The sequence below is a fragment of the Hypanus sabinus genome, chromosome 23, assembly GCF_030144855.1.
Source record: "Hypanus sabinus isolate sHypSab1 chromosome 23, sHypSab1.hap1, whole genome shotgun sequence".
NCBI classification, from domain to species: domain Eukaryota; kingdom Metazoa; phylum Chordata; class Chondrichthyes; order Myliobatiformes; family Dasyatidae; genus Hypanus; species Hypanus sabinus.
Window position 1 is genome coordinate 63164508 of NC_082728.1, and position 27618 is coordinate 63192125.

The window sequence follows — 27618 nt, forward strand, 5'->3', positions numbered from 1 at the left end:
GGCCACACTGATCTTCAAGAGGATCAATCTTATTTCTTACTAAACTTTTGCTCAAAATACAAAGATTAGAGGTGTAGTGGACAGTGAGGAAGGTTTTCAAAACTTGCAGAGGGATCTGGACCAGCTGGAAAAATGGGCTGAAAAATGGCAGATGGAGCTTAATACAGACAAGTGTGAGGTATTACACTTTGGAAGGAAAAACCAAGGTAGAACATGCAAGGTAAATGGTAGAGCACTGAGGAATGCAATAGAACAGAGGGATCGAGGAATACAGATTTAAAAAAATTCCCTAAAAGTGGCGTCACAGGTAGATAGGGTAGTAAAGAGAGCTTTTGGTACATTGGCCTTTATAAATCAAAGTATTGAGTATAAGAGTTGGAATGTTATAGTGAGGTTGTGTAAGTCATTGGTGAGGCCAAATTTGGAGTATTATGTGCAGTTTTGGTCACTGAATTACAGGAAGGATATTAATAAGGTTGAAAGAGTGCAGAGAAGGTTTACAAGGATGTTGCCGGGACTTGAGAAACTGAGTTACTGAGAAAGGTTGAATAGATTAGGACTTTATTCCCTGGAGCGTTGAAGAATGAGGGGAGACTTGATAGAGGTATATAAAATTATGATGGGTATAGATAGAGTGAATGCAAGCAGGCTTTTTCCACTGAGGCTAGGGGAGTAAAAAACTAGAGGACGTGAGTTAGGGTGAAGGGGGAAAAATTTAAAGGGAACATTGGGGGGGCTTCTTCATTTGGACAGGTACAAAGATGAGAGTTGTATGGAAGGATATGGGCCTGGTGCATGTCAGTGGGACTAGGCAGAAAAATGGTTCGGCACAGCCAAGAAGGGCCAAAAGGTCTGTTTCTGTGCTGTAATGTTCTATGGTTTTGTTCTATATAACTAAGAAGCCCTTGGGATTATCCTTCACCTACTCTGCTAGAGTAGTCTCATGCTTCCTTTTGGTCCAATTGAGTAATTTTATATAGGTCAGCACATCATTGTGGGCGAAGGGCTCTGTGTTCTATGAAACATATCATTGGGACGACCACATTAATATTTGACATAAAAGTTACACAAAATATGTGAAGCTGTTGAATAACCTTACTTGGAGATTAATGTTTTTGAAAATCAGTATTTTTTAAATTATAGAACATATGTCTTGTTACGTTAAATTAAGTTTTTCAATTATGAAACACTTGCTTTGCTAGTTTTTATATGATCATGAATTGCTAGTTAGTCAAAGGTGGGTGGGTATTCCATCCCTCAAGATGGTTCCCCAGCCACTTTGAATCTAATGCTATGCTTCGAATGCTTCAGCAAGAACTTGAAAAGAAGGAGAAGATAGCCATTGTTGAACATCTCCTTGATGAGGTGGTAGCCGGTGTGCACACGCCACAGCGTTCCCAATCTCCCCTTGGAATTTCACTCACCGAAGAAGAAATATTTAAGAAAAAGAACCCCAAGGTAAGAATTTGTTAGGCGAAAAATGAAAATCAATGGATTCAGGATAAGCAGGATTTAAGTTTCTTGACTTGTGAGTACAGAAACTTCCAGTTATAAATAAAGGATATTCAGAAGAACCAGCACAAACTATCGGGAATCATAAGATTTTTAAAAACAAGTCTGCCCCTGCACCCCCCCTCCAAAACTGCACTTACCTGGAAATGGAAATGAAATTTGTTTATTATTGTCACATATATTGAGGTATAGTGTAAAGCTTGTCTTTCATACTGTTCAAACAGATCAATACATTACACAGTGCGTTAAGGTAAAATAATAACAATGCAGAATAAAGTGTAACAGCGACAATACCCAGGCCAGATGTGGAGATGTTATGATGTGGCCCTTGCATGCTGCGTTTCACTGGCATGGTCCAGGTGTGACTGGGCCCAAAGTGGCATCATCCTGATCTCCTTCAGCAAATCAGACTGCAGCTGATGTTTTGCCAACTGTGAAAGGTACAAGATATTTATAGTCTTTGAAGTGACTCTAACATTCAGTCATTTAAAAAAACTATTAATATTGAAGTACTTAAAATTTGAGATTTTTAAAATGTTAGATACATTTAACCAAAAGCATTAAAGCACTAATCTAATCCTCTTTAAACCCTTTGCTGCCTCAGTCCTGTTCTCACTTTGCAGTCAGTGAGATCTTGCCATTGGATCCAGGAGGCAACCTCTTCAATCTAATCCTCTTTAAACCCTTTGCTGCCTCAGTCCTGTTCTCACTTTGCAGTCAGTGAGATCTTGCCATTGGATCCAGGAGGCAACCTCTTCAATCTAATCCTCTTTAAACCCTTTGCTGCCTCAGTCCTGTTCTCACTTTGCAGTCAGTGAGATCTTGCCATTGGATCCAGGAGGCAACCTCTTCAATCTAATCCTCTTTAAACCCTTTGCTGCCTCAGTCCTGTTCTCACTTTGCAGTCAGTGAGATCTTGCCATTGGATCCAGGAGGCAACCTCTTCCATTGCAGCAGAACTGGTCTCACAGGTCAGCCTTTTGAATTTACCAGTGCTGCCCGATGGTCCAGGACCTTCATCAGTTACCGTGGCTGAATGCGAATAGTGCCTTCCAGCAAATGTCGGCACAATGCACCCACATTTCTAAGCAGATTGCTGCCTTGGCAGCTCTTTCCAGCATTTTCTAATAGCTAATATGCTGTCATGGACAGATGAAACTCAGAGCACTACAACACAGGGACAGGCCTCTGCCCATCTAACCCATGCTGAACTGTTATTCTGCCCAGTCCCAGCAACCTGCACCTGGACACCCTTCCCACCCATGTACTTATTCAAACTTCTCTTAAAATTTGCACTTGAACCCACATCCACAACTTTTGCTGGAAGCTGATTCCACACTTGTACCACTCTGATTGATGTTGATCCTCCTCAGGTTCCCCGTAAATATTTCACTTATACTTATCCCACGTCCTCTAGTTCTAGTATCACACAACATCAGCGGAAGAAGCCTGAATGCATCTACCTTATCTATATGCCTCTATTTTTGTACACCTCTATCAAATGGCCATCATCGTTATGACCCCTTGTTTCTGGCTGTCCACTCTATTAATGCCTCTTATCGTTTTGTACACCTCAATCAAGTCCCCTCTATTCCTCTTACATTCCAAAGAGAGAAGCCCTCGCTCACTTAACCCATCTTCAGAAGACATACCCTCTAGTCCAGGTAAATCTCCTCTGCAACCTCTCTAAAGCTTCCACAACCTCCCTATAGTGGAGGCAACGAGAACTGAACATAATATTCCAAATGTGTTTTAGCCAGGGCTTTATAGAGCTGCAACATTACCTCGGCTCTTGAACTCAATCCCCAGACTAACAAAGGCCAACATACCAAATGCCTTCGTGACAACCCTATCAACTTGTGCGGCAACTTTGAGGGATCGACGGACATCAAGATCTCTTTGTTCCTCCACACTGCCAAGAATAAGAGGACATGAGGAGAGTTAAAGGGCAAAAGTTTAGAGGTAACTCGAGGGGGAACTTCTTTACTCAGAGAGTGGTAGCTGTGTGGAAAGAGCTTCCAGTAGAAGTGGTAGAGGCAGGTTCAATTTCGTCATTTAAAAAAAAATTGGATAGGTATATGGACAGGAAGGGAATGGAGGGTTATGGGCTGAGTGTGGGTAGGTGGAACTAGGTGAGAGTAAGCATTCAGCATGGACTAGAAGGGCCGAGATTACCTGTTTCTGTGCTGTAATTGTTATATGGTTATAATCCTGCCATTAACTTACCACAGCTCCACCAGCCTTAATGTTTTCTGTAAACTTTGTCATTTATCAAAATTACAAAGAGGGGATCCCAGAACAGATCCCTATGGAACACTACTGGTCACCAAGCCCCAGGCAGGATACACTCCACCTACTTGGGGAGTTATATAGAGACATCTGAACAGTAGCCAGGATGTGGGCTACAAATTAAAATGTGAGATAGAAAATGCATGTCAAAAGGGCAATGTTATGATAGTCATGGGGGATTTCAATATTCAGGTGAATTGGCAAAAATCAGGTTGGTGCTGGATCCTGAGGGAGTACTTGTAGAATGGCTATGAGATGGCTTTTGAGAGTAGCTGGGGACATAAGGGGATCAGCTATTCTGAATTGGGTATTGAATAATGAACCGGATTTGATTAGGGAGTTCAAGGTAAAGGAGCCAGTGATCATCATATGATAGAATTCACCCTACAATTTGAGGGGGAGAAGCTAAAAATCAGATGTCAGTATTACAGTGGAGTAAAGGGAATTAAAAAGGGATGAGGGGGGAGTTGACCAAAGTTACTTGGAAGGGGACACTAGCAAGGATGACGACAGAACAACATCGGCTGGAGTTTTGGGAGCAATTTGGAAGTCACAGGATAGATACATCCCAAAGACTAGTGGAGTATTCTAAAGGGAGGATGAGGCATCATGGCTGACAACTCAAAGAAAGCATAGAATCAAAATACATATAGCAAAAATTAGTAGGAAGATAGAGGTTTGGGAAGCTTTTAAAAACCTGACAGAAGGCAACTATAAAAGCCATACGAAGGGAAGAGTTGAATTATGAAGGTAAGCTAGCCAATAATATTAGAAAGTACCAAAATGATTATCAGATATATTAGAGTAAAAGAGAGGTGAGGGTAGATATTGGACCACTGGAAAATGACTTTGGAGAGCTAGTAATGGGGACAGGAAAATGGTGGATGAACTGATAAGTACTTTGTGTCAGTCTTCACCATGTAAGACACCAGCAATATGCCAGAAGTTCAAGAGTGTGAAAGGGCAAAAATGAATGCAGTGCTTGGGAAGTTGAAAGGTCTGAGGATAGATAAATCTGAGAGATAGCTGAAGAAATTATGGAGGCATTAGTAATGATCTTTCAAGAATTAATAGATTCTGGCATGGTTCCAGAGGACTGGAAAATTACAAATGTCACGCCACTCTTCAAGAAGGGAGAAAGGAAATTATAGGCCAGTTAGCATGACCTCAGTAGTTAGGAAGGTGTTAATTAAGCAGAGAATTAAGGATGAGTTTGAGGTACTTGAAGGCATATGATAAAATGGGCCAAAGTCAGCATGGTTTCCACAAGGGGAAATGGTGCCTAACTAACCTGTTGGAATTCTTAGAGGAAATAACAAGCAGGGTAGACAAAGGAGAATCAGTGGATGTTGTGTACTTATTTTTTCATAAGGCCTTTGAGATGATGCCACATAGCAAGCTAAGAACCTGTGGTATTACAGGAAAGATACTAGCATGTGTAAAGCATTGGCTTATTGACAGGAGGCAAAGACTGGGAATAAAGGGAGCCTTTTCTGTTTGGCTGCCAGTGATTAGTCATGTTCCACTGGGGTCAGTGTTCTGACTGCTTTTTATATTGTATATCAGTGTCTGGATGACAGCATTGATAGCTTTGTGGGCCAGGTTTGCAGATGAAATGAAGATAGGTGGAGAGACAGGTAGTGTGGAGGAAGCAGGGAGGCTGAAGAAGAACTAGACAAGTTAGAAAAATGGGCAAAGAAGTGGCAGGTGGAAAACGGTGCTGAGAAATGTATGGTCAATGCACTTTGGTAGAAGGAATAAAAGCATAGACTACTTTCTAAATAGGGAGAAAATTCAAAAATCCAAAGTTCAAAACTTGGGAGTCATCATGCAGGATTCCCTGAAGGTTAACTTGTGGGTTAAGTTGGTTATGACAAAGGCAAATGCAATATTAGCATTCATTTAACTAGAATATAAAATCAAGATTAATGCTGAGGCTTTACAAGGCACTAGTTAGGCCTAACTTGGTGTATTGTGAGTAGTTTTGGGTTCTTTATCTAAGAAAGGATGTGATAACAGCTGAGGGGGTTCAGAGGAGATTCACGAGAATGATTCCAGAAATGAAAGTGTTATCATTACAAGGAGCACCTATACTCAGAATTTAGAAGAATGAGGTGTGGGGGGGGGGGGGGTGGAATCTCATTGAAACTTAACAAACGATGAAAGGCCAGAGAGGGTATGGAAAGGATGGTTCTTATAGTGGGTATTTCTAGAATCGGAGGTCATAGTCTCAGAATAGAATGAAGATGAGGAGGAATTTCTGTGGCCAGAGCATGTTGATTCTGTGGAATTTGTTGCTGCAGGCATCTGTGGAGACCAGGTCATTGGGTGTAATTAGGGAGGCGGTTGATAGGTTCTTGATTTATCAGGGTGTAAAAGGATACAAGAAGAAGGCAGGAGAATGGGGTTGAGGAAAATGGATCAGCTATGATGAAATGGTGGAGAAAACTCGATGGGCTGAATGGCCTGAGTTTGCTATTATGGGCTTGCCCTCTGCTTTCCATGGGCAAGCCAATTCTGGATCCACTCAGCCAAGTTTCCCTGCTCCCAATGGCTCCTAATTTTCTGTAGGAGCCTACCATGGGGAACCTTATGAAACATCACTGAATCAGAAAATTTGCAGGTGACACCAATATTGAGAGTGTGTTAGACAGTAAAAAAAAAGACCATCAAAGCTTGCGGCAGGATCTTGACCAACTAGGAAAATGAGCTGAAAAATGGCAGGTGGAATTTAATGCAAAAAAGTGAGGTGTTGCACTTTGGTAGAACCAACCAGGGTAGGTCTTACACAGTTAGTATTTGAGCACTGAGGAGCATGATGGAGCAGAGAGACCTGGAAATACAGATCCATAATTCCTTGAAAGTGGCATCACAGTAGCATAGTGGTTAGCAAAACAGAGTACTGTACGGGATACCCGGATTCAACTCCCACCTCTGCAAGGAGTTTATATGTTCTCCCTATGACAGCATGTGTTTTCTCCAGGTGCTCCAGTTTCCTTCCACAGTCCAAAGGCATACTGGTTGGTAGGTTAGTTGGTCATTGTAAACTGTCCTGTGATTAGGCTAGGACTAAATCAGGGGATTGCTGGGCACCATGGTTCAAAAGGCCAGAAAAGTTTAAGTAAATGAAAGGATGGTTGCAGATTAGAACCCAGAGCAGAATTATTCCAGGTCAACAGTCCTTCAGGTAAAATTTACACAAGACGATGTATTGTGACAGCAACATCCCTTATCTAATAAAGGATGTGTTGGCATTGGAGAGAATCCAGAGGAGGTTCACAAAAATTGTCCCAGAATTGAAAGGGTTGGGTGGTTCTGGTGACGTCATCGTCGACAATGGCAGCTGAAGTCATTAGCTCCTCCGGAAAAACGCATATTAAGCCCCGTTTTCCCATCAAATATAATATTTTATGAAAAATAATTGAACTGAAAAGAGGGGCAAGAATGGTGAAAAATAATGGAAATTTTAAAAAGCGACACTGTGGAGCCTGCGTCCGAGAGGAGTGCAGCGAGCGGCTCTCCTACCCGACCGCGTGCTAGTGAGGCGGTCACTGGGCCTCATTCAGGCGAAGCGGCGAATATCTTCAAAATCCTGAAAGAAATAATGGAGGTCCAGAAAGAAATAAAGCAACAGCTCCGTGATTCTAAGGCAGAGCTCACCAGCATCAATCAAAAAATAGCGGTGGCAGAGACTCGCATTGAGAAGGTGGAAGATCGCGTTCAAAACGTGGAATGGATACTGAGTAAGACAATAAAAATATTACATCACCAAGAAGGTAAACTGCTTGACCTGGAGGGAAGATCACAGCGGAAAAATATCAGAATCTACAATGTTCCCGAAGGAGCAGAGGGCTCGTCTATGACGGAGTTTGTCGGAAAGTTACTGTGGGATGCGCTCGATATTCCCTCGGCTACGAAGCTGGAAGTCGAAAGAGCCCACCACGCATTAGTCCCGAAACCTACCCAGGATAGAAAGCCACGCTCAATAATAATTAAATTCCTTCGGTACAGCACCAAGGTGGAGATTCAACGAAGGGCCTGGGGTAAGAAGAGAGAGTGTTTTTAGATGATAAATTAATATATTTCAACCAAGATTACCCCCCCCCCCGCGGTCCTGCAGAAACACAAAGAATTCTCTGAAGTAAAGCGAGTACTAAAGCAAAAAAGGATTAGATTTCAAACTCCATACGCTGCTAAACTTCAAGTGTTTTATGACAACAGGACGTGGTTGTACCAGACAGTGGAAGAGGCGACTACAGACACGAAGGCCAGAGGGTTGCCCATCAACGTGACCAAAACAAGGGAAAGCCTGACTGAGGAATTATCCTGTTCCACTTGGGAAATAGTGTGAGAATCGAGAAGGCAGGAGACGGGAGGAGGCTGAGAGAAATATATCAGAAAGAGGCCGGGAGTTTCCCAAAGACAGTCCTCTCCCCCTTCAGAAGAGCCATAAGGTTTGGCTAACTTTAAAAATGTTGAGAAGCTAAACGGAAGCAAAAGTAGACGGTGATATACCTATCTCGAGAAATACATATTATAATGTGGATTTTATATTACTTAGTTGTTATTCTTTATTCGCTCACTTACTCCTTTTTCCCCACCAAAATGAGTGTGTGTGTGTGTGTGTGTGTGTGTATATATATAGGAAGAGTACACAGGGAAATCTTTTCTGTGTAATGGATTTGTTCACTGACTTTTATGAATACTGCAATGGGGGCCCTCAACTCACAAGTAGGAGGGGTTATCCCCCACAGCTAGACATTTCCTCTAACTCAACGCAGGGTCATCTACTAGAGACCTCAGCCATGGAATCACACGTTTGTTGCCATTTTTGTTATTATTTGCGTTTCTTGGTTCTTATTTGTTCAGGGAGTAGATCGATTAAGTTTTATTCTAATTTCAATGATACTTTGACAGATAAATATAGATGGCTAAGGACAAGGTAAAATTCATTTCTTTTAATGTCAATGGGCTATTAAATTCAATCAAATGTAAGAGAATTTTATCCAATTTGGAACAATTTGATTCATACTGGGAAAAATGGTTTAACTACATAATGCCTCATTGGCCTGATTTTATTCTCACAAATCAATGAATCTGTTGTAAAAAAAGATCACTCCCTACTTGTAAATAGTTCTTTCCTTTTGCTTGTTTTTTCTTTCCACTCTTTTCTATAAGTGTGTACCTCAGATAAATACTTTGTGGAGATTTGTGATATATATGATTATATGATATATATGTACAATGTCTGAAATACATCTTATGGAAATGTTTGTTTGATGATGAACTTCAATAAAAAAAATCAATGATATAAAAATATATAATATATTAATATATAATATATTAATATATGAGGAGTGTTTGATGGCTCTGGGCCTGTACTCACTGGAGCTCAGAAGACTGGTGTGGCAGGAATCCTCATTGAAACCGATTAAATTTGAAAGACCTAGACAAAGTGGATGTGGAGAGGATGTTTCCTATGTTGGGGAAGTCTAGAATCAAAGTGCACAGCCTCAGATTAGAAGGATGTCCTGTCCCTTTAGAACAGAGATGAGTAGGAATTCCTTTATTGGTGAATCTGTTGAATTCATTGCTGCAGATGGCTGTGGAGGCCAAGTTGCTGGGTATAGTCAGAGGTTGATAGATTCTTGATTAGTAAGGGTGTCAAGGGTCATGGGGAGAAGGCAGGAGAATGGGGTTAAGAGGGGTAATAAACCAGCAATAGACCTGATAGGCTGAATGGCTTCCTTCTGTTCATGGAGTAAATGGGAACTAAACAGTAGAAGATGAGCACAGTAGAGACAGGCTTTAAGTTGATTTTGATTCTCCAGCAGTTTTTACTAAACTGTCAAAGGGATAGCTGAGTGTTGAAAGAGAATTCCTGCTAGAATTGCACAGTTTATATCCCTGCCCTTTGTTACACTGCGTTTATTTGATATCTGTCAATAACAAGATGCACCCAGTATTCATTCATGTATAGCACCAAAGGTAGTACACATAGGAAAGAGGAGCAATAAGGGAAATAATATGTAAAAGTTCATCATGACAATAACTAGCTTCGCTCATTCTGCGACTATCACTGCACACGGGTAGTTGCTGGGGAATTGAGCTGATAATTAATTATTATTTTCTCCTCTGTAGCTGCACTACAGGTATGAAATAGTACAAAGTCTTAAGGAATTATGGAACGAGTGTTTTGTGAAAAGTAAGGGTGAAGAAGAAGCCGAAGGTGAAAGCCGGCATGGATATGTGAATGTTCTTCCTATCAAGGAACCCTCCAAGGATGCAATCTATTTCCCCAGCACAAGTTTTCAGCATTCAGAACCTGCGGAGAATGTTAAGGCCCCTGATGAAGATTCACCATTCAAAGTTCAAACTGTTGAGTCAGAACCCCAGTGGGATCTATCTGTTACTTCTTTTAGACAGGTACAATTTTTTTGTCATTATTGTGAATAAGCAATGATTTTGATTTAAGTACAATATGATATAACCTTCTATACAGAGATTAGGAATGTTATGCAAGCTCTTCTGATTTATTCTGTGAAAGTGGTAGTTGAGATTTGCTTGCCCTGAGGTTTTGGTATTATAGGCCAAAAGAGGAAAGGGGGTGGTGATGATGGTTAGGCTCCACAGATTATTGGGACTTTATGGCAGTTCAGCAGCATTTTGCTGGTATTGCTCATGAATTACAAGAGATTCTCAGCCAATGCTTTATCCTAGGTTCCCACAGTCATGATTTATGAGCAGTCTGTAGTCTCTGAATGGTTTTACAATATTATATTTTCATCTTTCCCCCTTCAAAGCAATGGAGGCTGCTTTAAGCATTATGCCTTGTGTGAGCCCAGACACCAAAAAGCAGTGGAAGCTGCTGTAAGCATTATGCCACAGTCCTTCTCTGATATTATTAAGAACAGCAATAATGCACATGCCTTATTTGCTACAGTTGTTAAGTACACACATTCTCCTGTATCAGTAGCACCTGAACTTCTATCTACAAAGTCATGTAGTGATCTTGCATTTTTTACTGGCAAAATTCAGAAGACTAGACATGCTCTCTGTGCCAGCATCAAGTCAGAAGTTAATGTCATCCTACCGTTCACTTAGAACTAATTTAGCTAAGATGACACAATTTAAATCTATTGACTATAAAACTCTAGAGGAAGTTGTGCTACACCTGAAATCCTCCTCCTGTTCCCTTGACATTTTACCTACAACCTTTTTTTTTAAATGTTTTTAGTTGAATGGCAGCAAACATTCTACAAATAGTCAAAACACTTTTATCAGGCTACTTCTCAAAGGGCCTGAAAACTGCAATTATTGAGCCTCTTTTAAAAAAGAGCAACTTAGATACCTCAGTAATTAATAACTGCAGGCCTATATCAAACTTATCATGTTTAAGTCAAATCACTGAGCTGCTGTTTATCAGCAACTGAATGGATAATTTCCAGCCTGGATTTCGACAACACCACAGCATTCAGACGGCTCTGGTCCAGGTTTTAAATGGCATCCGCTTAAACCATGACGATGGTAAAATTTTAGTTTTGGTTTTACTGGATCTTAGTGCTGCTTTTGAGACAGCTGACCATGGCATATTAGCACAGACTGGAAAACTGAGTGGGACTTAACCGGTACAGTCCTTAAGTGGTTTAAATCGTATTTACAGGACAGGGACTATTTTGTATAGCTACATATCTGACAGACAAAAATGACAAGTAGAGTGCCTCGAGGGTCCATACGAGGGCCTCTCCTGTTTGACATTTACATAGTCCTAGCTCAAATCATGGTAAGTAACAAAATATCTTACCTTAATTATACAAATGACACTCAGATTTATATATGTGTCATCAAGTGACTAAGGTCCCATACAAAGTTTCAGAAAGGACAGGGAGGGAGGCAAAAGAGGTGGGAGCATGGCACTGCTGATCAGAGATAGTGTCACGGCTGCAGAAAAGGAGGAAGACATGGAGGGATTGTCTACAGAGTCTCTGTGGGTGGAAGTTAGGAACAGGAAGAGGTCAATAACTCAACTGGGTGTTTTTTTATAGACCACCCAGTAGTAACAGGGACATTGTGGAGCAGATAGGGAGACAGATTCTGGAAAGATGTAATAATAACAGGGTTGTTGTGGTGGGAGATTGTAATTTCCCAAATATCGATTAGCATCTCCCTAGAGCGAGGGATTTAGATGCGGTGGAGTTTGATAGATGTATTCTGGAAGGTTTCTTGATAAACTACAAGGGAGGCTGTACTTGATTTGGTATTGGGAAATGAACCTGGTCAGGTGTCAGATCTCTCAGTGGGAGAGCATTTTGGAGATAGTGATCACAATTCTATCTCCTTTACAATAGCAATGGAGAGAGAGAAGAACAGACACGTTAGAAATGTGCTTAATTGGAGTAAGGGGAATTATGAGGATGGTCTCGATAAAAGTCCTGGATGAGGGAAGGGTCCAGGATAAGGGAGTGGGGAACCCAGGAACGCTCCTCTGGCCCATACCCTTCCCAATCCACCAAGTACTGGAACCCTCTGCCCCTTCGGCGCACAACCAATAGTCGTCGGACGGTGAAGGCTGGATGGTTGTCAATGATTCCGGCTGGTGGGGGAGTATCAGGCAGTGGACACAAGGGGCTGACTGAGACTGGTTTAACTTGGGAAACATGGAAGGTAGGGTGGATGCGTAAGGAACTTGGTATCTTCAGTCGAACCACCGTAGGATTGATTACCGTTCGATCCTGAACAGACCTAGGAAGCGAGGAGTGAGTTTTCTATGCTCATTCTTGAGCGGAATGTCTTTGGAGGACAGCCATACCAACTGCCCAGGTTGGTACTCCAGTGCCAGGGTCCGGTGTCAGTCGGCTGTTTTCTTGTAGCGATCTGTTGAACAGGCTAGGGCTGCACGTGTCTCCTCCCAAATCCTGCGGCACTGGTCAATATGATCGCGGACGGATGGTACAGCAACCTCTGCTTCCTGCGCGGGAAGCAACGGGGGCTGGGACCTCAGTGAGCACTCGAACGGGGATTTTCCAATGGCTAAACTCATGAGGGAGTTGTGGGCATACTTGACCCACGGGAGTTGGTCACTCCAGGTGGCTGGGTTGTTTTCGGTCACACAACGCAACGTTGCTTCCAGGTCTTGGTTAGCCCGCTCCGTCTATCCATTAGTCTGGGGGTGGAAACAGGATGATAGGCTGACTGATGCACCCAAGGCTCGGCAGAATGCTCTCCACACCTTGGAGATGAACTGGGGAACTCGATCTGAGACGATGTCGACGGGGATTCCACGGAGGCGGAAGACGTGGCGGACAAGGAGGTCAGCGGCCTCTTGGGCCAAAGGGAGTTTAGGTAGGCCTACAAAGTGAGGATGGTCATATTCCCGTGGGATTTGGGCAGACCCGTAACAAAGTCCAGGGCGATGTGCGACCAATGGCGGCCAGGAACGGGGGGGGGGGGGGGGGCGCGAAGCAATCCTGAAGGCAGCCGATGCGAGGCCTTTCCCTGGGCGCAAGTGGGGCATGCCGCGATGTAGGAGCGGGTGTCTGCCCCCATGGAGGGCCACCAAAAATGTCTTCTCAGGAGTGCCAGGGTTCAATTACTTCCAGGGTGGCAGGAAAACCGAGATGCATGCCCCCACTGGAGGACCTGGGTCCGGGTCATCTCATTGGGCTTCTTTTGCCACGGACTCGATCCCCAGGTGAGGGAAGCCTCCACGCAGGAGGGGGGGATGATGGTTTCTGGACTGGAGGTGTCCTCCCTGGGGTCATATTGGCGGGAGAGCACGTCTGGCTTTCCGTTACAGGTGAGGGAAGCCTCCACGCAGGAGGGGAGGGGGGGGTGATAGTTTCTGGACTGGAGGTGTCCTCCCTGGGGTCATATTGGCGGGAGAGCACGTCTGGCTTTCCATTACAGGTGAGGGAAGCCTCCACGCAGGAGGGGAGGGGGGGGTGATAGTTTCTGGACTGGAGGTGTCCTCCCTGGGGTCATATTGGCGGGAGAGCACGTCTGGCTTTCCATTACAGGTGAGGGAAGCCTCCACGCAGGAGGGGAGGGGGGGGTGATAGTTTCTGGACTGGAGGTGTCCTCTCTGGGGTCATAGTGGCGGGAGAGCACGTCCGGCTTTCCGTTCTTGTCCCTGGACGGTCAGTGATGGTAAACTTGAATTGCCCAAAGAATAATGCCCAATGGGCCTGGCGGGAGTTCAGGAGCTTGGCGGTCTGAATATACCCCAGGATTTTGTGATCTGTCCAGAGGACGAATGGATGCTTTGCCCCCTCCAGCCAGTGTCTCCACTCTTCCAACGCCAGTTTGACCGCCAATAACTCTCGATTTCCCACGTCATAATTCCGTTCCGCGGGGGACAATCGGCGGGAGAAGAAGGCACGGGGGTGAACCTTTTCGTCCGTACCCGACTGTTGGGACAGGACTGCTCCTACCCCGGAATCTGAAGCGTCCACCTCCACGATGAATCGTTGGGACGGGTCCGGGTGGATCAGGATGGGGGCGGTGGTGAAGCGTCTCTTCAGGTTAGTGAATGCTGCTTCCGCTTCGGCGTCCCAAGAAAAGGGTTTGGAGGGCGAGGTAAGCCGGGTGAGGGGGGCAGCCACCCGACTGTAGTCCCTGATAAAATGGCGGTAGAAGTTCCCGAACTCCAGGAACAGCTGGAGTTGCTTGCGGGTCGTGGGCCGAGGCCATTCCTCCACCGCATGGATCTCCTCTGGGTAAACCGGGTGGGGGGGCGGCCACCCGACTGTAGTCCCTGATAAAATGGCGGTAGAAGTTCCCGAACCCCAGGAACCGCTGGAGTTGCTTGCGGGTCGTGGGCCGAGGCCATTCCTCCACCGCACGGATCTCCTCTGGGTCCGCTCCCGCCTGCCCGTCTTCGATGATGTATCCCAGGAAGCTGACTGAAGGGACATGAAACTCACATTTCTCTGCCTTCACAAACAGTTGGGTTTCCCACAGCCTCTGAAGGACCCTACAGACACGGCAAACATGTTCTTGCAGGCTGCGGGAAAAGATCAGGATGTCATCTAGATAGACGAACATGAAACGGGTAATGAAGTCCCTTAACACATCATTGATGAAGGCCTGGTAAACGGCGGGGGCATTCGTAAGTCCAAACAGCATTACAAGATATTCAAAATGGCCCAGAGGGGTGTTAAAGGCTGTCTTCCACTCATCCCCTTCCCGTATCCTAACGAGGTGGTAGGCATTCCGTAGGTCCAGCTTGGAAAAGATGGTCATTCCGTGTAGCGGGTCGAAGGCCGAACTAATGAGAGGTGGTGGGTATTTGTTCTTAATGGTGATATTGTTCAAGCCTCGATAATCGATGCAGGGACGAAGCGATCCATCTTTCTTCTCCACAAAGAAGAACCCGGCGCCCACAGGGGAGGAAGAGGGCCTGATGAGGCCCGCTGCGAGGTATTTCTCCATGGCCTCCCTCTCTGGTTGTGATAAATTATAGAGGCGACTGGTGGGCAGCGGGGCCCCAAGGAGGAGGTCAATGGCACAATCATAAGGGCGGTCCAGAGGCAGGACAAGTGTTTGTTTGCTGAACACCTGTCCCAGGTCGTGGTATTCAGCGGGTACACGGGAGAGGTCAAGGTCGTCGGAGCCTCCCTGGGAGGTGGGTCTGATCGTAGACAGTGGGCGTGGCATGCCGGACTCCACCTGGCTATCCTCCCGGCGGTCCAGTCGATCTGGCGATTGTGATGCTCCAGCCATGGGTATCCTAGTACCACCGGGGCTTGAGGCGAGTGGATTAGATTGAATCTAGCCTTCTTTTGGTGGTTACTGGACAGGACTAGTGTTAAGGGCGGAGTGTGATGGGTTACCCGAGCCAGCAACCTACCGTCCAGGCCCCGGGCCTCCACGGGGGTGGTGAGTGGTTCTTGAGGGATTCCGGCCTGGGCGGCTACATCTTCATCCATCAGATTCCCCTCAGCACCGGAGTCTGTCAAGGTGGGCAAGGACAGTTGTAAGTGACCGTAGCTGGGATCTGCATCCGGGTTTGGGGAACTGAAGGGAGTGTCATCTGATTCACCAGAACCTTTGGAGTGGGGGCGACACTCGGAGCGGACGGGGAAGAGAGGCTGGCCGAAGATGGTAAGGTGGGCCGTAGGATGACCCGAGGAGCGGGCCGACCGGCCTTCTCTCTCCGACGTTCTCGAATTCGGTTATCTAACCTGGTGGCTAGAGCGATTAAATCGTCCAGGCTGTTCACGTCATCCCTGGTCGCTAATTCATCTTTTACCTTGTTGGAGAGACCCCGTAGAAACAATTCCTGTAGTACTTTGTCATTCCACCCAGTCGGCCGCTAATGTTCGGAACGCTACGAAGTATTTCGCTACGCTTTGCGAGCCCTGACAGAGAGTCAGAAGGCGCCTAGCGGTGTCCCTCCCACGAATGGGCTGTTTAAAAACCTTCCTCATTTCGGAGACGAAGGTGGAGAAGGAGGAACAGATCTCTGGCCGGTTGTCCCAGATCGCGGTGGCCCATGATAAGGCATCCCCTCATAACAGCTCCATGATGTACGCAATCTTTGATCTGTCCGAGCTGTACGTATGTGGCTGTTGCTCAAAACCCAGAGAGCACTGCAGTAAGAAAGCCCGGCACTTCCCGAGGTCCCCGGCATAGGGTTCTGGTTCGGGGACATACGGCTCTCGAGAGGGTCTTGTTGCTGGTTCCAGGGGCACAGACAGTCCAGGTTGCCCGGATGGGTCGGCCGGAGTTCTCGGGGGTTGAGCCGGACCAAGGAAGATGGACATCCGGTCCATCCGCTCACTGACCTTCCCCACACTTGTAGCTAGTGTATGGAGGTGTTCCATAACTTCCCAGAGCAGTTGGTCGTGGGCGCCCAGCAACTGGCCCTGGCTGGTGAGGGCCTGTTGCACGGGATCCAAGTCCGCTGGGTTCATGGCTGGCCAGATTGTTCTGTATCAGGGACGTGGCAGAAAAACAAACCCAAGTGCAGGACTCTGACACGGAGGCAGGATCAGGAGTGAGAATCTCCGTAGCGAGCGCAGAATCGAGACCAGGCTGAGTCAGGACTAGGGAGGCTTGATTCACAAAGAGATACGGGGTTGAAGACTTGGAGCAAGGTTCCTCTCTTTCTGAGAGTCGACCAACAATCCAGCAAGGGCTGACTGGAGCTGTCGGGGTCTTATCCTCCGGTGGCTAATGGAAACCAGGTGCTGGTGATTGAGAGGAATTGGGAATCAAGTGTGGGGATTAAGGACCAATTAGGGAGGAAAGGGAAAATGTGGGAAATGCCAGCCAGGACCATGACAGAACCTGACGACACTGAACCTAGTGAATTGGATGGCATCATACCAGATGTGATTGAACAGCATGAGATTGGACTTCTGAAGTTTGACAAGGATACTGGAAACGCAATTCTGCCTGATGCGTTGAGAACAGAAATAATAAAGCTAGGTTCAAAGTATTTCCAGAACAGTGAGGGGCCTTTCCTACCAACAAATAACTGCTCAATGAACAAAACTTGGTTCAAGAGGAAATTAGGAAATGGTCGTGGTGAGGAAGTGACTCACTCATGGCTGGTCTATTCCCGTTCTAAAAAGTCTGCATTTTGTATCTGTTGTCTTCTCTATTCCTGGTCAGACCATCAATCCTCATTGGAGCAGGGAAGTGGATTCAACCAGTGGAAAGCACCTGAAAGGATTAGTGTTCATGAAAATGCCAGAGTCATCAGGAATGCTTCACACAGTGAAAAGAAATTTAGCTGGAAACAGAGGAGTCATTGATGCAGTATTTCAGTCACAGATTGAGAAGGAAAAGCAGAAGTGGCATGATATCTTGATGAGAATCCTTCACTGCATAAAATTCCTTGCACCTCAGAACCTGGCTTTGCGAGGACACAGGGAGTCACTTCAGCTAGACGATGACTCCAATGTGGGAAATTTCCTTGGCTTACTAAAACCACTGGCCATCTTTGACCCTGTCATAAAAGAACACCTCATTCATTTGAAATGTCATCATAGATCTACGTCTTATCTTTCACCAGGTGTCCAGAATGAATTCATCCACATGATGGCATCCACTGTTCACCTGAGTTTACTGAGAAACATTCATAAAGCCAAGTACTATGGTCTTATGACTGGACTCCTGATCAGACACACCGTGAGCAGATGTCAGAAGTAGTGAGGTATGTGGAAGTTGATTTTAAGAGGAAAACAGTCCATGTTAGAGAGTCCTTCCTTGGTTTTATCCAGATAACCCAGAAGGATGCTGAGAGCTTGGTTGAAGACATCTCGAAACAGCTAGAGAAGGATGAAATGGAGCTACAAAGTTGTCGGTCACAGTGCTAAGACAACGCTGCTGTGATGGCTGGACACAGAAGTGGTGTTCATCAAAGAATAAGTGAGAAAAACAACCTGGCAGTGTTTGTGAATTGCGACAATCGCTCACTCAACTTGGTGGGTGTACATGCAGCCAAGCAGGATACAATGATGGTCCCATTTTTGAAACCATCGAAGCTCTCTATGTGTTTTTCTCTCGTTCAACACAGTCCTGGGAAAAACTCAAAAATGCCATGGCTGTGATTGTTAAGTCAGAGTCCAAAACCAGGTGGAGTGTAAAAACAGAAGCGGTGAAGCCTGTCAACAAGTACCTTGAGGAGATACTTCAAGTTCTCCAGGACTTGATAGACAATGAAAAGGAGACCAGTGAAACAAGAAGTGACGCAAGGCAGCTGTACAACCGCATGTTGAGTTACGATTTTCTGATTTTGCTAGGATTTTGGAACAAAGTACTCATTCACGTTGACTATATTCAAAAGAGGCTACAGGATCCTAGCATGAAGTTCCACGATGCTGCCCTGAACTTGAAAGCACTCTGAGATCATTTTTATGATGAAAGAGAAGTGTTGGTCAGTGAGTCACTCGAAGAAGGAGTCGGTCTCTGTCAAGAATGGAATACTGGGGGGGGACGTCACGTGATGACGTAGGATCGAGACGTGGAAACTGAGCTCTCCCATAAAAACTAGTAAAATAAAGTTTTAAGTGAAGAAGAGTTAATAAATACTTTAAAAAAATACTTAAAAATAACTCGGGACTATTTTTAGATATGCCTCCTAAACCGAAACAGAAGAGAACTACTACTTTGAAGACAGCGCGAGTTGGCAAAGAAAGAGGGCCGACCATTAAAATGAAGCATCGCACTCAAGTTGGATCTCCTCCCGGCAAAGTACCCATCACCTCCGTCGGTGCGGAACAGGAGACCGCGACAACGTCAACAGCCTTCAAGAAGAAACAGCAGGAACTGCACATGCGTGGAGATGCGGGCATGCGCTAACAGGAGCTAAGAAAACTACAAGTTCCAGCTGTGAGTGAAAGTGAAAGTGGAACGGAACTAGAATCAGACTCTCTGGAGAACACAGATGAAGAAAAAGAGGAAGAAGAAGAAGAACAGGAAGAATTTAAAAGTAGAAGACTTCCTGGAGACGAAAGAAAATCCCTGATGCAAATAATGCATGAATTAAAAGTATTAGAAGAAATAAAAACAATATTAAAAATATGAAGATCACACTTGATAAGGTTGTGGAAAAACAGAAGAAAACAGATAAAGTTAAAAAGTTGGAGGAAAAAACGGGAGACACCATTGAAAGGATGGAAAAGATGGAAGATAATATCCTTACCTGGACATCAGAAAGAAAACGGTTGTTGGAAAAAGTGGATGTGCTTGAAAATTTTAGCAGACAAAATAGTATTAAGATTGTTGGTCTTAAAGAAGGTATAGAGGGAGAAGATCCAATAAAATTCTTTCAAAAATGGATCCAGGAAACTTTGGAAATGGAAGAGGGAAGTCAGTTAATTGAAATCGAAAGGTTTAAGACCAAAGCCCCAACAAGATTAAAATCCACGATCAATCTTGATAAAATGTTTAAGATATCAAGATAAAAAAAGGATTTTGAAGGCAGCTGCTCAAGGTGCCAAAAAGAGAAATGGGCCATTGATGATAGAAGGGAAAAAAGTTCTTTTCTATCTGATATAAGTTATGACCTTTTGAAGAGGAGGAAGGAATTTAACCCAGTGAAAAAAGTCTTATGGGAAAAAGGTTATCAATTTACTCTGCGCTACCTGGCAACATTGATAATTCTTTTGGATGATGAAGAAAGAAGATTTTTTACTGAACATTGGAAAGCGGAGGAGTTTGTACAAGGACTTCCAAATGTTCGTTAGGCGTAGTAAAGAGTTCAAGGAAGCGAAATGGATTAAAGATGAAGACTATTGGGATAAGCAATGGATTTGATGGATATTAAAGAGCAGAAGAATATACAAATATATTTTAATTAGGGAATAGGGATATTAATTTTTTTTTCTTTCTTCACTTTTTTTTCATTACGGGGGAGCTGGGGGAGCTTCTGACTGATTGCTGCGGGATTCACATGTGTAATCATGGCGACTGCCATGACCCGTAAAACAGACGGGGGTAATGTTGTGTTTCTGGTCGCTCACAACATTAGTAGAGGGGTATTTTGTTATCTTTTTCTTTACTATCTATCTTTCTTCTTTTTCTCTTTTTTTGCTTGGATGATTGGGGGGAGACACATAGCAACATGGAGAATTTTAAAGAGATTCCCCAAGGTACTATGAGAGCTGAGATATTACGTATTGTTATAGACTGGAGTAACCTTGTTAAAATTAATGATTAATTTATTGAATTTTTAAAGTTTTAATGTTAATGGACCGGTGAAAAGAAAAAGAATTTTAACATATATTAAGAAAATGAAAGTAGATATAGCCTTTTTGCAGAAAACACATTTAACAGAGATAGAACATCAGAAATTAAAGAGAAATTGGGTTAGAAATGTTATTACAGCTTCACTTAATTCAAAGGTGAGGTGAGTTGCAATTTTGGTTAATAAAACCTTACCAATTAAAATAAAAAATGTACTAATTGGTTCAGCGGGGAGATATGTGATTATACATTGTCAAATCTTTTCGGAATTATTGACTGTTATGAATGTTTATGCATCAAATGAAATTGATGCAAAATTCATACAAGAAGCTTTTTAAAATTTGGCGGACACACATGATAAAATATTAATAGGTGGAGACTTTAGCTTTTGTCTAGACCCAGTTCTAGATCGGTCAATTAAGGTTGTTACAAAATCAAAAGTAGTAAAGCTAACTTTATCATTGATGCAAGATTTAAATTTGTTTGATATATGGAGAAGAATTAATCCAAGAGAAAGAGATTATTCATTTTATTCAAATAGACATAAAACTTATTCAAGGTTTGATTTTTTCTTATTATCAATGAATATTCCGGATAGAGAGAAAAGTGTGGAATATAAAGCAAGAATATTGTCAGTTCATTCCCCTTTGATAATGATAATGATGGATAAAGAGGAACTGATTTATAGATGAAGATTTAATTTAATATTATTAAAATGTCAAGATTTTTGTGACTTTGTGGAAAAACAGATTCAATTTTTTTTGGATACAAACTCACATTCAGTTGAAGATAAATTCATATTATGGGAAGTGATGAAAGCATATTTGAGGGGCTGGATAATAAGTTATACTTCTAAAATTAAGAAGGAATATATGGTAGAAATAGATCAATTAGAAAAAGAGATTACAAAATTAGAAAAAGAATCTCAAAGATATATGACAGAAGAAAAACAAAGACAACAAAAAGAAGCTACAATATAATATGCTCCAGACATACCGAACAGAAAAAGCAATTATGAGAAATAAACAGAGATATTATGAATTAGGTGAAAGGTCACATAAGATTCTTGCTTGGCAGTTGAAAACAGAGCAGGCTTCCAAATCAATAAATGCAATTAGAACAAGTGCAAATAAAATCACTTATAAACCTTTAGAAATTAATGAAACCTTTAAAAATTTTTATTCCGAATTATATCAATCAGAATCACAAAATGAGGTTGCTGAGATAGAAAGATTTGAATAAATGTGTGAGGAAGTTTCTTTAGAAAGGTAAGATGTCAAGAACATCGTTGGAAAAATTGACATGTAAATTTGATCGAGGAGGATTACAACTCCCAAATTTTAAGAATTATTATAAAGTAAATCAACTTACATTTATTGCATTTTTTTTGATGAAGATAAACCAACATGGATTAGAATAGAATTAGATAAGATAGGAGAAAATATACCAGAAGATTTTATATATAAATGGGAATCCAGATGGATACGGGAAAAGAAAGAATCTCTTATACTAAAACATTTGATTGATTTATGGAATGAGATGAATGCTGATGATGAGATAAAGAAATCTTTATTAGCAAAGAGACCCCTAATTCAAAATAGACTCATTCCTTTTACAATGGATAACCAACTTTTATAGAACTGGTTTCAAAAAGGGATTAGATATACAGGTGACTGTTTTGAAGGAGGTAAATTGATGTTTGATCAACTAAAAAGTAAATATAAAATATCAAATAACACTTTTTTCTGTTATTTCCAATTAAGGGCTTACTTAAGAGATAAACTGGGTCAAACAATGTTAATGATGAAGCCTAATGAAATAGAAATTTTAATTCAAAAAGGAAAAATTAATAAATTTACTTCTTGTATGTACAATTTGATTCAAAAACAGACAATTAAACAAGGAATTCATAAGTCAAAAATGGGAAACTGATTTGAATATTAAGATTGATGAAATAAGTTGGTCAAGACTATGCCTTGACAGTATGACAAAAACAATAAATGTCCGACTTATAATTTTTACATCAATTTTTACAACAATATAATTTTTACATCAATTATATATTACACCACAAAAAATAAATAGACTAAATCCAAATTTATCTGATCAATGTTTTCGATGTAATCAAGAAATTGGTACTTTTTTACATTCTACTGGGTCTTGTTTTAAAATTCAGCCTTTCTGGATAAATTTAAGTGTTTTATTGGAACAAATCATTGGAATACAACTTACACATAATCCAACAATATTTTTATTAGGTGATATTGAAGGGATAAAACCAAAACTTAAGTTGAACAAATACCAGAAAAAATTTATAAAAATTGCATTGGCAGTAGCCAAAAAGGCTATTGCAGTTCCTTGGAAATCAGATTCATACTTAACTATGGACCGTTGGAATAATGAAATGTTTAGCTGCATTCCACTTGAAAAATTTATAATTTAAGAAATGAATATGATATATTTCTGAAAATTTGGCATCCTTATTTACAAAAGATGGGATTAAGTATATAAGCTCTTTGAAGATAAAGTTATTAGTCATTTGGGGAAAGAAATATATATATATATATATATATATATATATTGTGGCGACCCACTTCCTAGCACACTCGAACCGGCTCACAAATAGCCAGTGTGCAGGCACAAAGGCCAGGTCCGCAACAAAGGGAAAAAGCCTGTGGGGGTTTGTGAGTACTTGTCCCTTGGAGCATCCGCGCCCGGGGAGGGCGGGATGAGGGAGGCTTTAAAGCAAGGCTGTGAAGTTCGAATAAAATCATCTTTAATTGCAGTTTACCGACTCCTTGTCGTTATTTTAGTGCTGTGTGTAGCACACTGCTACAATTGGTGACCCCGACGGTCCAAACAATTTTTGGACAGGAGATGACCGACGCTGCATCTGTTCATGTGGTTTCGTTGAAACTGCCAAGCTTCTGGGCGCTGCGACCTCACCTATGGTTCCAGCAAGCAGAAGCCCAATTCCACATTCGGCAGATAACCTCAGAGGACACACGTTACTACTACGTGGTGAGCTCCCTCGACCAGGACACAGCGGCCCAGGTTGAGGAGTTCGTACAGTCTCCCCCAGCGGACGGCAAGTACACAGAATTCAAAGCCCTGCTCCTGAGGACTTTCGGACTCTCACGTCGCGAGTGAGCTGCCTGTTTACTGCACCTGGATGGCTTGGGAGACAGACCTCCATCGGCTTTAATGAATGAGATGTTGTCTCTGGCCGACGGATACACACCCTGCATCATGTTTGAGCAGGCATTCCTGGAGCAGCTGCCCGAGGACATACGCCTGCTGCTGTCCGACGCAGATTTCAGCCACCCCCAGAAGGTGGCAGCCCGGGCGGACTTGCTGTGGAACGCCAAGAAGGTGAGTGGGGCGTCCATCGCACAGATCACCAGGCCATGCTCCCAGCAGCAAACCAGTCCAGGCCCAGCCGCAGAGCCCGCTAACCCCAGAGGCAGGGGTGGGGGGCCTTCGGGATAGCCTCCTGTATGTGTGGGACCAGTGGTCGGGACACCGGTTTTTGGTCAACACCGGTGCCGAGATCAGCGTCTTACCTCCGACGAGTTACGACACTCGCAACAGGGCACCGGGTCCCACCCTGAGGGCCATGAATGGCAGCACAGTAAGGACCTATGGCACCCATCAGGTGCAGTTCGGCTCCAGCCAGTTCACGTGGGACTTCACACTGGCCGCCGTAGCCCAACCGCTTCTGGGTGCGGATTTTTTGCGGTCTCGCAGCCTACTGGTCGACCTGCCGAGGCAGAGACTAGTCCACGCCGAGACCTTTCAGGCGTTCTCCCTGGGTGCAGCCCAGTTGCCAGCCCCTCACCTCGGCTCCATCACGCTGTCCGACAACGACTTCACCAGAGTCCTGGCGGATTTCCCATCGGTTCTGGCACCGCAGTTCACGGCAGCCATGCCCCGACAAGCACCACATCCCGACCCAGGGACTCGACCCCTCCACGCCCGTGCTCAAAGGCTTCCCCCGGACAAGCTCCGACTGGCGAAGGAGAAGTTCCAGAGGATGGAGGAATTGGGGATCATGCGGCGGTCCGACAGCCCATGGGCCTCCCCCCTGCACATGGTGCCCAAAGCGACAGGGGGCTGGAGACCGTGCGGCGACTACCGCAGGCTGAACGAGGCTACCACACTGGACCGCTACCCTGTGCCGCACATTCAGGACTTTGCAGCAAACCTGCTCAGCGCACGGATCTTCTCCAAGGTAGACCTCGTCCGAGGGTACCATCAAATCCCAATGCATCCGGACGACATCCCCAAAACGGCTCTCATCACCCCGTTCGGCTTTTTCAAGTTCCTCCGCATGCCGTCCGGCCTGAAGAATGCCGCACAGATGTTCCAGCGGTTAATGGACGCGGTGGGACGCGACCTGGACTTCACATTCATCTATTTGGACGACAGACATCCTCATTGCCAGCAGCAGTCGTCAGGAGCATCTGTCCCACCTCCGTCAACTCTATGCCCGACTGAGTGAATACAGTCTTACAATCAACCCCGCCAAATGCCAGTTTGGGCTCGACACCATTGACTTCCTGGGCCACAGGATTACTAAAGACGGGGCAACCCCTCTGCCTGCTAAGGTAGATGCGGTCTGCCATTTCCCCCGACCCACCACGATCAAAGGCCTTCAGGAATTCGTAGGTATGGTCAATTTCTACCGCCGCTTCCTCCCTTCAGCTGCCCAGATCATGCGCCCCCTGTTCGCCCTGCTGTCAGGTTGGGGCAAGGACATTACCTGGGACGAGGAGTCCGCCGCCGCTTTCGTTCAAACGAAGGAAGCCTTGGCAAACACCGCAATGCTAGTGCATCCCAGAATGGACGTCCCTCCCGCCCTCACAGTGGACGCATCTAACACGGCAGTCGGTGGGGTACTGGAGCAGCTCATCGCGGGTCGCTGGCAACCCCTGGCGTTTTTCAGCAAACACCTGCGGCCACCCGAGCTCAAATACAGTGCTTTCAACCGGGAACTGTTGGCACTATACCTGGCAATCCGGCATTTCAGGTACTTCTTGGAAGGTAGGCCCTTCACCGCGTTCACGGACCACAAGCCGCTTACCTTTACGTTCACGAAGGTGTCCGACCCCTGGTCGTCCCGCCAGCAACGCCACCTGTCCTACATCTCTGAATACACGACGGATGTCCGGCAGGTCTCGGGTAAGGACAATGTTGTGGCGGATGCGCTCTCTTGCCCTACCGTTCATGCCCTTTGCCAAGGGGTAGACTTTGAGGCGCTGGCAGAGGCACAGCAGGCGGTTGAGGAGATCCCGAGTTACAGAACCGCAATCTCTGGTTTGCAGCTCCAGGACCTCCCCGTGGGCCCAGGTGAGAGGACCCTACTCTGTGACGTCGCCACCGGCCAGCCCCGTCCCGTCGTCCCGGCACCTTGGCGGCGACGTGTTTTCGACTCCATTCATAACTTGGCGCATCCCTCCATCCGGACAACTGTCCGGATGGTCTCCAGCAGGTTTGTTTGGCACAGACTCTGCAAGCAGGTCAGTGAATGGGCCAGAACGTGCATGCACTGCCAAACAGCCAAGGTGCAGCGGCACACCAAAGCTCTGCCGCAGCAGTTCCACCCCACCCACTGGCGTTTCGACCACATTCATGTGGATATCGTGGGCCCTCTGCCAGTGTCGCACAGAGCGCGGCACCTCCTGACTATCGTGGACCGGTTCACAAGATGGCCAGAGGCGATCCCGCTCACCGACACCACTTCCGAATCTTGCGCCCAGGCACTGATCGCCACCTGGATATCTCGCTTTGGTGTACCGGCCCACATTACCTCCGACAGAGGCGCCCAGTTCACCTCCAGTCTGTGGTCAGCTATGGCCAGGCTTTTGGGGACTCAGCTGCACCACACAACTGCCTACCACCCACAGTCGAACGGCCTGGTGGAGCATTTCCACCGTCACCTGAAGTCGGCCCTCATGGCCCGCCTGCGAGGAGCTAACTGGGTGGACGAGCTTCCCTGGGTCCTACTCGGCATCCGCACGGCGCCCAAAGACGATCTGCACGCCTCATTGGCTGAGTTGGTGTACGGCGCACCCCTGGTCATCCCCAGGGAGTTCATCACAGCCCCAAGGGGGCAAGAGGAAGAACCCGCAGCAGTCCTGGGCAGACTACGCGAGAAGCTCGGCAACCTGGCCCCCATACCCACTTCGCAGCATGGGCAGAACCCGACCTGCATACCCAAAGACCTGCAGAACTGTAAGTTTGTGTTTGTACGAAGGGGCGGGCATCGGCCACCGCTGCAACGGCCCTACGAGGGGCCATTTACAGTGCTCTAGAACAACGGGACCACGTTCGTGCTGGACGCTGGGGGGAGAGAGAAGGGTTTCACGGTGGACCGACTCAAACCGGCCCATGTGGACCTGTGATGCAACCGGTTGAGTTTCTGGCACGGCAGCGCAGAGGCCGACCTCCCAAACAGGGTCCGGCCCAGACTGTGGACATTGGGGGGTGTATCGCCGGTTCTGGGGGGAGGGGTTATGTGGCGACCCACTTCCTAGCGCACTCGAACCGGCTCACAAATAGCCAGCATGCAGGCACAAAGGCCAGGTCCGCAACAAAGGGAAAAAGCCTGTGGGGGTTTGTGAGTACTTGTCCCTTGGAGCATCCGCGCCCGGGGAGGGCGGGATGAGGGAGGCTTTAAAGCAAGGCTGTGAAGTTCGAATAAAATCATCTTTAATTGTAGTTTACTGACTCTGTGTCATTATTTTAGCGCTGTGTGTAGCACACCGCTACAATATTAAAGTTATTTTCAACCCCATGGAGCATGTGGAGATCTTCCGATACCCAGGCAATCTTTCTTTCTTTCTTCTTTCTTTTTCTTTTTTCTTTTTTTCAGATGGGGATATTAAGGGGGGAAAGGTTAAGGGGAGGGGGGAGGGCTAATATTATACTCTACTAATCTATTATACTATTCACTCTGTGTAATTATCTTTAAAAATTGAATAAAAAATATATTTAAAAAAAGAATGGAATACTGAAGTTGTAAGACGTCAGAGACGAAAGAAACGAATGGCTGATGAGAACTCGAGAGACGTTGGGTTAACAGTTAAGGAGGAAATGGAAAGAGTCATGAAGGGAACACTC

The 27618-nt window shown here is 45.0% G+C and overlaps 1 protein-coding gene across 1 annotated transcript in view; it reads left to right on the forward strand.

The window, feature by feature from the left end:
* mycbpap (mycbp associated protein) overlaps positions 1-27618 on the forward strand; it is a 399570-nt gene that overhangs the window by 137220 nt on the left and 234732 nt on the right. Inside the window, exons 13-14 of the mRNA XM_059949031.1 lie at positions 1312-1458; positions 9943-10227. Of these exons, the coding sequence (XP_059805014.1) occupies positions 1312-1458; positions 9943-10227 (432 nt within the window). The remainder of the gene's footprint in view (positions 1-1311; positions 1459-9942; positions 10228-27618) is intronic.